This window comes from Cynoglossus semilaevis, chromosome 7, assembly GCF_000523025.1.
Source record: "Cynoglossus semilaevis isolate Cse_v1.0 chromosome 7, Cse_v1.0, whole genome shotgun sequence".
Taxonomy (NCBI): Eukaryota; Metazoa; Chordata; class Actinopteri; order Pleuronectiformes; family Cynoglossidae; genus Cynoglossus; species Cynoglossus semilaevis.
This window is the reverse complement of record NC_024313.1, coordinates 7,711,926-7,722,076: the sequence shown is the minus strand read 5'-3', so window position 1 is coordinate 7,722,076 and position 10,151 is coordinate 7,711,926. Positions and strand designations below refer to the sequence as shown.

At 38.5% G+C, this 10,151-nt stretch overlaps 1 protein-coding gene across 2 annotated transcripts; it reads right to left on the bottom strand.

The window, feature by feature from the left end:
- Positions 1 to 266: 266 nt before the first annotated feature.
- yy1b (YY1 transcription factor b) lies at positions 267 to 9,468 on the bottom strand. Of its 2 annotated transcripts, none has more exons than XM_008313172.3 (5): positions 8,787 to 9,468; positions 5,967 to 6,129; positions 4,515 to 4,575; positions 2,920 to 3,078; positions 267 to 1,343 (listed from the first exon to the last, which is right to left on the bottom strand). In XM_008313172.3, exons 1-5 carry the CDS (start codon positions 9,316 to 9,318, stop codon positions 1,161 to 1,163), a joined length of 1,098 nt encoding a protein of 365 aa, XP_008311394.1. In that variant the 5' UTR covers positions 9,319 to 9,468; the 3' UTR covers positions 267 to 1,160. The 2 variants fall into 2 exon arrangements, with proteins under 2 accessions (XP_008311394.1, XP_008311395.1); XM_008313173.3 differs by having other exon boundaries at positions 5,967 to 6,117; positions 8,787 to 9,463.
- Positions 9,469 to 10,151: the final 683 nt, after the last annotated feature.

Here is a 10,151-nt window from a genome sequence, read left to right as displayed (position 1 = left end):
TTTTGTTGTTGGATCCGTCAGTCTTTACTGATCCTTTGTCAGTTCTCTCTGTGGCCGCTGCCAGTCTTCTGCTGCTACACTGCCATCCGCTGGTCAGTTCTTCTCCATCTTGTCAGCTTAGGTCACAGCTTTTCTTTTTTTATTTTTTTTCAAAAATCAGCTACAGTCATGTCTTACACAGGGTCTACTAGAAAGAAAAGGGTCTCAAAATTCTACAAAGAGAGCTTCACCACTCAGTACAAAACACATTTAAGACAAAATATGAATACCTGTTAAGAGAGGGTTGTAGTGACCCATTTTATTGTGGGCAGTGGAGATACATGTGTGTGTAAATATTAACAAAGGAAGGTAATGGATGACATCAGTACATTACATTCTAACATAGAAATTGATGGTCTCGCAGTCAGTTCGACGTATGTGTCAGATAGTTGGGATGGGACGGGCTCTGAATAAGTGTTTATGTCTCATCTGTTTGTGTAAAGACAGTTCATAGAAAATATAAAGCAACTGATGACTAAAAGTTAAATCTGTTAACACTTTAAATCACACCTCTAACTATGTCTACATAATTTCAATACAGCCATACAATACAAGTATACAAGATTATTGTGTGGTTAGAGAAAAATTCAACCAAGGAGGGTATGGAAATGCAAACATAGTCTTTTTTTAAAAACATTTCACACAAGGCTGATGCCTTTTTGTAATATGGTGCAGGACAGAAAGAGGGGAAAAAAAATCACAATCACAATTTTACCAACCGTAGCCCAAGTCGTGTGTACAATATGCACACCCGGGGAAAATAAAAACTATGCAAGAAAATAAAAGGACTCATGGACTGCTGCTTCTCACTCTGGTAAAAATAAGTCTCTGACGCGTGTCCACGAGTTCCATCTCCTGGCAGCTGAGCGCCACTGAAGAAACAAAGGTGACCGTGTTGCCTTGGTCTTTGGGGAATAGTCATCCAATATGACAGCAGAAGAAAGGGGATGCAGGGAAATGAGTCAGTTTTCAGTGTTTCTTTTTTTTCATCTGTCAGACTTTTGTTTTATAAATCAATTAAGTCTCAAGCTTTTTGTTCCGGCCTCGAAAGAGGTTTCATGTGTGCAGCTAGGGTGCTTTTTGTTTCCCGTCAGTGTGGCCTGACACCAGCGGGCAGGTCCTCATTGGTTATTTTTGGCTTTGGCGTGTGTCAGAATGTGAGACTTTAGGTTGGTCGACTGGGCAAACTTCTTATTGCAGCCGTCAAACGGGCAGACGTAGGGTCGGTCTCCAGTGTGGATCCGCACGTGTGTGCGCAGGTTGAAGTCCAGAGAAAACCTTTTCCCGCAGCCCTCAAATGTACACTGACAGAAAAAGGGGAGTGTGGGGGGGCGGGGGGGTTATTCAATTAAAAATGTTGTTTACTCTTTACACCCAACAAACCATCTAATTACCACAGAAAGCACAAATGCAACCACAGCGTTTTTCCTTGTAACTATTGTTCTTCTTGGACGTAGTGTACAAATATCACCATACTATGCTTCAAACATTTAGCCCATTTGCACAACCATCTGTTTGCCAGTCTGTTACCTTCTCTTTGACAAAAAAATTGATGAATTGTTGCATGTATTAAACATCGGAGTTGTAATTTTACAACATGATTCATAATCTCCCATCGAACAGCTTTGTGTGTTTGCTGCTGAAGATTTTCCAATATTTTTCCCCCTAAAACTGATGAATATTAATAATATTCCAGCATTAGAAATAACTTTAAAGGGTTATGCTAAAAAATTATGTAAGTACCAATTAAGAGGCTCTGTGGCAACATATAATTTGTAACTTTTGAGGTCACAAGATTATTACCTAATAAATAGCAGATACCACAGAGTAAACATGTTCCCCTAATGTGCAGTTCACTGCTTGATCTATTCATGTTAATGTAGTCGGTTTTCAGTTGATTTCTGCTCTACATTAAATGCATGTGTTCTGTAGATTTAAAATGTCACAGCTGGGTTTAGGCAGAAAGACGTGAAGAGGAGAAGATTACAAAAACACCCATCAATTCAAATATAAAGGACTTTCACGTTTTAGACCTATGGACGTTCTGATGACAGGTTTCAGACACAACAGTGTGACACATTATTTAAGGAATGAATAGACCACTTCTTTTGAAACCGTGGCCTCTGTGCCCTCATTACAGCTACATACTGATGACTGGTCTGATCCTGTCATACCTGTAAATTGTGTCAGTATGCATAACACCGATAATCTTGACGGGCCTGACTACAGTAATTATGTGCGACAGTCACAAGAAAAGACCTTATTTACCTGTCAAAATATTATTTTTTAACTGACATGTCTGTAATTATAGTGAACGGGTTTAATGCAAGGGCTGTTAGAGCTGTCGATTTATTAAGATACAGTCAATAGTGCGATTTTAGTTATTGCACTGTAAGTAGTTTAGGCCAATGTGTTTCATTTCACTCTGATACAGCTGTTAAGTTTTCCAAATACCAAGTATGAACAGAATCTTATTTAACATAGCTGATCTTATTATTATTTTTCTCTTTTTGTGCTTCTTCTTCTATTATCCACAGTGACGTGTGGTTGGTGGGAGGGGCACTCCCCCTCTTGCGCAGAAACAGTCATTAAAATTAGCATGTTACACAACAGCAGAAACAAAAATCTTGTACCCTTAATAAGTCACATTATACATGGTTTCTGGTGAGATGTAACTAGAGAAGAGCATCATCATCATCATCATCATCGTCATCATCATAGACTGATGCTGATGATTAGTGCGCCCTCTGCTGAATTATGTAATGTTGGCCCGCATCTCTGATTGGTTACACTTTTTATTCATTCATGCTATTAAGCTAGATGGTAATGAGTCAAAAGTGTATGAAGAAGTAAAACACTATTTAATTAATAAATACTGACCTGAAAGGGTTTCTCCCCTGTGTGAACGAGTTGGTGGCGTTTAAGTTTGGAGCTCTCAACGAAAGCTTTGCCACACTCCGCGCAGACGTGAACGCGGGGGCCGTGAGTGTGGAGATGTTTCCTCATGGCTGAGTTATCCCTGAACATCTTTGTGCAGCCCTGGAGCCAAGAGAAAGAAAAGCAGAACAACGTTGACCAACAGCTTGTTGCCGCGTTCAAGACAAACACAATAAGGTTTTTCTTTTGTTTCACTCTATAAAAACCTCTCCTTTTATTTTACACTTCTGGTCCTGGTAAAAAAAAAAATACTAGCCTGACCTGCGAAAGTAAAAATTATATATTGGATCATTTCTTTTGCAGACCTGCTTCAGCTCAAATATAATCTAATCATTTAGAGCGAGAACATCTGTCTAAGCCAAAGCTGTTTTACAGTAATGTGTGAATTTTGACTGGGCTGTTTCAAAAGGCAGATTTTCTATGTTTGAAGTCATTCTGTAGCAGATTGACTTGAGTGATCGGGTCATTTCCTAGCTGTATCAAACAGCTTCGACAGAGCTGCAGCTGGCAGTCGGCCACACCAACATTATCCTGTAGGACACCCTGATAAATTTAGATTATTTTCCCAGCTCAATGATTTTGAGCTCTTCAGTCCAGAAGCAGATGAAATAACCCGTAGACATTGTGAGTTCGTGTTGCTGTGCAGGTTCAACAACTCTTGTTTTGTTTTTTTAAGGGATTTTCAGCAGTATCTACCTTCAGGCTGTCTTTTCCACCAACATCATGTACAAACAAACCAAACACTATTAATTATTACTGGTAGACTTTCTTAACGACCAATTAGCCAGATACTGCAAGAGTCTCTTTTTATTTATACAGTGCACTCAAAAAGCGTAGGAGTGAGCATGACAAGTTGTTGAATGGATTTTAACAATTTCATGTTTTGTTTAAACAACAATTCATGTCTTCTGAGACCTGTTTCCTGTAAGACACGATTTACAAGATGCAAAATCAACAGGTTCCTAATCCAGATGGCAAACCCATGCCTTTGAATCCAAGATTTTACCCCATAATATTTTTTTAGCTTTAATACATGTAAGTTGAAACATTTTTTTCCACATTAATAGCTTCAAGATGCATATTTTTAGTTGTTACTAGTTCTTTACTAGTTTTATTTCTATGTATAAAATACATGTTATGTAATATAAATTAAACCATAAAGATACAACAGGGTTCAGTTACTAGCCTTCTGTGCTACATTTTCTCATGTTCATGTAAAGCATGTTCCTGTCAGGGAAACACACAGTGCTGCCTTTATTCTCCTGATGATATAATGTAGTGTTTTTACACCGTCACACTCACACAGCAGCCAGCCACATTATAAGACACACTGAAAACCATTTACATTCGCTAAATATGTATAGCTCCAATGACGCCTTGTTGTTCTTGTAAGTACATGAAAATGACTGCACTCCAGTGCTTTCATCGCTATTTAATAACCCTTTCACTTTCATACTTCAATTACAATGAGATTTAGAATGTTACTGTTCACTCAGTAGCAGAAACCTCATCTGGGGGAAAAACATTTTCAGACTCACTTTATGAGGGCAAGCTATCGTCCGTGGCGCGTCGTCCTCCTTGACTTTCCTGGGTTTCATTCTGTTAAAATAAATAATTAAATACGGTTTAGCAATGTCAAAGGTCAAGCTTATAAGATCTAATATGGTGCCAGAAATTCAATTTTTGCATTTTGTGTAATTCAATATATGACTCTAAAAGTTGTGTCTCTGAATGAACGTGACTTTAAAGATACATTCTTTGCAAAATGCACAAAAGAACAGGCTACTACCTTTAATAGCGCATGTGGATTTTTTTTTAACTATGCTTAATTTGCAGATAATGAGGCTCCAGCGCAATCCAATTATGGACTATGGCAACTCAACTGTGATAAGAGTCAACAACAGCAAACAATATAGGAAGAGTTACAAATCATTTTTGCCAATTTACACTTGCTGAGAACACATTTACATTCTAATGCTACAATCACATGCTTGTTTACTTAATTGCAAAGCCGATAAATATTTAAACCAACTTTTCATTTTAAAGGTATGTAAAATTTCAAAGGTCGCATGACCTTCACAAATGCTGACATCGTTAGGGCTGTTCCGTTGACAGCATACACTCCATAGGCCAAAGCAATTTCAATAGGTCACTTCAGTATTAACTAAAGAGCCGATGGGCCTTTTCTGACATTTTACAGAGAAATAATTAATTGAGCTGATGAATATTTAATCTTTTCACTCTGACTAGGATGGTTTGGTGTTTTGTATTTAATAAACTAGGCTAATAATTATATAATGATGCTTAAAAATTTAATAGCCGTCCGGTACTTTGTTGTTACTTTGTGTTTCCGATGCTTTCCCAACACAAAAACAATAAAGAGCCGCTGTGTGCATACGTTTTAATAATTCAACTTATTAATTATACCAAAATAAAAAAAACTTTTTTTTCAGAAGGAATGATTTTGATCAAGATATGTTTGGTGGTGAGATGACAGCTGCTAATGAATGTAGTTAACCCTTTTGTTATATTTTAATGCTATATATTAAGTTAGATTCAAGATGTTTGAGTATAATGAAAAAATATGAACAGTTGACATAAGAACCTGTCTTGTTAAAATTGCTCCAATCTCAATACTTAATGGAAAGGATGCACGTCTTTCATTAGAAACTCCACAGGCCTTTTTAATTTATTTTCTTAAACATGCATGATTTCACTCCATGCTGTAAAACAGGCTCCTGTGTGTTTTAGGCTTCTGTCTAATTTATTACAAGTATCTACTGTAAAGCCTATTCAGCTCTACTGGCTTCTCTGCACTCTAATCAATATGGCCACAAATCCTTCTCTGGCAGCTTGTTTTAGTCAGAAATATGCAGCCATGCAAGAGGTACCAGAAACCAGCGGACCGCATGGTTGAGAGCTTAAAGCACACATCACTTCATATAAACCTGACAATAACATAGTCAGTACTTGTTCTTAACAGTACTCACCTGGCAAATTCTGCCAACTGCTTGGGGTCCGACAGGTCGATGCCTGGGATGCCACCGGGGGGCAATTTCTTCCCCGTCATGTACTCGGAGTAATCTGGAGGGGAGTTCTCCCCGACGATCTGCTCCTCCACCACTGACTCATGGTCAATGTCTTTATTGTCATCTAGGAACACATTACAGAGACTGAACGGATAACAAAATGGTTTTTCCTACAGATACAGTTGTGAGGGACAGAAACATCTGCAGCCACATTCACTAAATGTGACACTTTTTAAACCAACTGGCAGTGAGTTTACCACTAATGCCAGCACTGGAGATGATTATGCCATCATTGTTCATCATATAATAAGCTGCATACAGTGAACAATGTAAAATAAACAGTCATTATTTGGATGCAAATAATACATTCTTAAAATACTTAACCTAGATTTCCCTCAATATAAAATACTCAGAAAAGAAACGCACAACACAAACAAACTGTAAATGTCAGATCAAGTCACTTCAGCTGGTAGCTTTCATCCCGTTCGGCAAGTTAATTAAGATGAAGGACTAAACGGGAAAACATGTTGGTGTCACAACATTATCATCATTACTTCAAGCGCTGCTGCGGACTTTTTGACAATTGTTTCAAGCTCGTTTTATCCCCTGAGAACCAGAAATAGCCACTTTGAAACAGTGACACAAGAATGTGCGGTGTATGAAAAAAACAAAAAAACCCAGTTTGCAGTAAATAGAAAGAAATAACTCTGCTAACTGTGCTGCAGCTAAATTAGGTGTGCAGGTGCACTATGCTGCTGCTGTGTCTCTTTACACATGCTGCACACGAGACTGCAATACTGCACATTCACCAGTGTAAAACTGTACCATCTGTTTTTGCCACCTGTTTTACTGATAATTACCACCCTCAAATACTAACAATCTTACCAACAATCAGTTGATTTAAAAATGACCCGACACATTTGCATCATGTTATGTTATGTGTATATTATTTACTATAATTATAGGAATAGTTTGGATGATGCTAACGTATATCACTGTTTGAAATTAACATTAAAGACATTAGGAGGGATGTATTGATAAATAAAAATAAATTTTATTTATACCTTTGAATGTCATTTCACTGACATTTTTTCTCACTAATTTCAGATAGTGTCAATATAAACCTGGTTTAAATGTTTAAGAATAAATAAATAATTCTTTGTAATTTATTTTGGTCATACTATTTATATACCCCCCACCATTTAAAGAGACACAGGATAAAGGAGAGATGGATGAAGTCAGACCGACTTTGCTCCTATGCAAGGAAAAAAAGTTATTTCTGTTATGTGCTTGTCACTTAATTATAATTTTATTTGTTAAGGTTACTTTAAATAAAGTCAAATGCATCTACAAATAAATTATGTTCAAGTTCTGCTTTCATTTTGTGCCATAATCTCGATGAACGGATCAAAGTTGTGCACTTCATATGTGAGGCATGAAGGAAGAGTTCAGAACATCTGTAAGAAACACCGTCTTCACTTAAATCCAAAATAACTGCAGACAGAGTGAATCCATCCATCTCTGACAAGTTACACCAGTCTTTCATCTCTGCCGAGGAGATGAAAGGTGCACTCTGCAGAATTCAACTAGATCTAGCGGTCAGGTTTCGTGCTGAAGTTTAACATGTTTCAATTTACTTTCCCTGGACAGACTTGCAGGATCACATATGGTTACATTAATTCCTTTTTAAAACAGAAAATGGTTTAGTGAGAATTATATAAACTTGCAAAACCAAAATATAGTCTTGCAGCTCATATTAATTTAATTGTTAAAAAGGGTGATGTCAGGTTACTGGACGCTACCATTAATTAAACATTTTATGTATGTCATACTTTACAGCACAAAAACAATTTCGCAATAATAAGCAAACAAATTTAAAATATGGTAGTCTAAGTTATCTTACGCCGTCTACAGTGAGCTAAAGTAAAAACGTGGAAGTGCATGTTACCTATATAAATTTAGGCGACTTGCATTAAAAAAGATGATTGGAACAAGTACTTTATACATTAATTTTAATTTCGTTCAAATAAACAAAACGCAAAGTACAATGACCTTCACTGTCCACGAGAGGGCGTTAAACACCTGTCGCTGTTTTAGAAAGACTGAATAAAATGTTAATTAAATGTATGTATAATCCGCATATAGAATTTAAATTTTAATAAACACAGTGAAAGTTCACACAACACACCTACATAAATGTACCTATGGTAAGGTAAAAATGCAATATGCTGCAGTAAAATATAGTCGGAGTTGACAGCACAGAGGCGGTAGTTAACGTTATGGGCCCGGTTAACAGCCAAATGCACCGGCTAACTGCTAATCAATAAATTACTTAATATAAGCTTCCCAGAAACGTTTTTAATATTAAACGGTGACTAATGTTTAAACACTCTATGCTCAACTCCGATGCAGCTGTACTCTAAAGTGCGACACAACGATGCGGCCTGCAGCTCTGTCTCGTCACCACAGCACCGCCGCCATCTCTGCCTGGCCGCGAGTATCGCCATTTTTTCGGGGCCGCCGCCATACTTTCTACACTCGGGGAATATGGCGGCGCCCAGCAACACCTAAAACATGGCCTCCCTTCAAAACAAAAACATTTCGCTGTCATGCATTCGGGATCTGCATCAAAATCTTGCTTTATTTGCCCCGTTTCGCGGCGCTGCAACAGACCATTCCAGGAACTAGTCTGGTGCAGCAGGACAACGCCCTGACAACGAGGCCTCATGCAACGGCTAATAACTGGACTGATATAGTCGGCTGAGCCGCGGCGTTACTTACCCGAAGCCCACATTGTGACTGAAAATTCCCCCTCCAGAGTCTTTATTTGCACCTGCTTCTGCTCCCATTTTCTTCCGCCGACGTCTGCACCGCTTAGGTAGCTCTTTTTCCCCGTTTTTTTGCCACCTCCCCGTTTAACACGACCCGCTGAGCTTTTCCCAGCAACGGTCACTAAAGTCTGTTCAATGTATTCGTCCTCAACTCCCGGAGCCGGTACCGGGATGAGGATCTGGTCCTCAAACCCACCACCACCGTCCGTGTGCAGGTCCGAGTCATCCCCACCGACCACCTCCTCTCGGGTCTGGACCAGGATCACCTCCTGGTGGTGGTGAATGGAGCTAGGATCGTCCGTAACGAGCGGTTGTAGAGCGATCATGGGCTGCCCGTCGTCGTCGTCGTCATCCCCGCCAACTACCGTAGTTTCGATAGTCTCCACCGGTATCGTTTCCACCTCTATCTCGTGGAGCTCCACAATCTCGGCCGGCATCTCCGAGCCGTCTGTCTCAATGTACAGCGTATCTCCGGATGCCATATTGAATTCCTCCAGCTTGCCTCTCTCATTCACGCCGTGTTGTGCTGCTTTAGGCCACCACAAACAGAGTCACACGCCCCCTACGCTGCTGCTGCTCCTGCTCCCGCTGCCTCTGCTTCGATAACAACTCTTCTCTCCGGCCTCCACCAGATCTCGTTGCACTATGAGTTTTCTTCCAAATATCGCGAGACTTCGATAAACGGCTCTATCACAGCCTCTACGTTTTATTTAAAAACAATAACAGAACAAAAAAGACAGACAAATTATTTAATATAGTGAAGATACAGTTTTTTGTGTTGTAGAGAATATTTTTATATATTTTAATTAAGTTATAGGGTTTTTAGCTTTCAATTTTAACGAATTAAGCTTAATATAAAATAAAATATTTTGCAATATTTGTAGCTTACTTTAAGATGTTCTCCAGCGGATACTTATCTTTTGACAATTCCAGTGCAACCTCTCTGTAATAGCTGTCACTCCCATATGTTCAACTTGATAAGACAAGCCAATGAATTAGACTTGATTGATAGATAAATTAACATTATTTTGTAAAAGCCCCATTTTACAAAGCATAAACTGTCCCAACACAAAAAGCAGACAGGTCACAAGCGATCACCAAGAAAACACAAGAAATAAAAAGGTCGCTTTTATCCAAGATATTTTTCACAGTTTTATTTGAATTTAATTTTTAACTTAGAGCGACTTATTTTTGTCAAACCAGGAAGCACAATTTTGTAAATAAGAGAATAAAAATGAACAATACTTCACCATATCCTTGCAGCCAATAAACATTTTATTAACAACATTTTCACAAATACTCTGGTGTATTCTTC

Bases quoted from the DNA above. Each gene is read 5' to 3' on its own strand.
- yy1b (XM_008313172.3), bottom strand. From the start codon at position 9,318: ATGGCATCCGGAGATACGCTGTACATTGAGACAGACGGCTCGGAGATG. The intron at 6,130-8,786 runs GTAAGTAACGCC...ATGTGTTCCTAG, and splicing joins AGTCACAATGTGGGCTTCGG to ATGACAATAAAGACATTGAC. The intron at 3,079-4,514 runs GTGAGTCTGAAA...TCTTGGCTCCAG, and splicing joins CGATAGCTTGCCCTCATAAA to GGCTGCACAAAGATGTTCAG.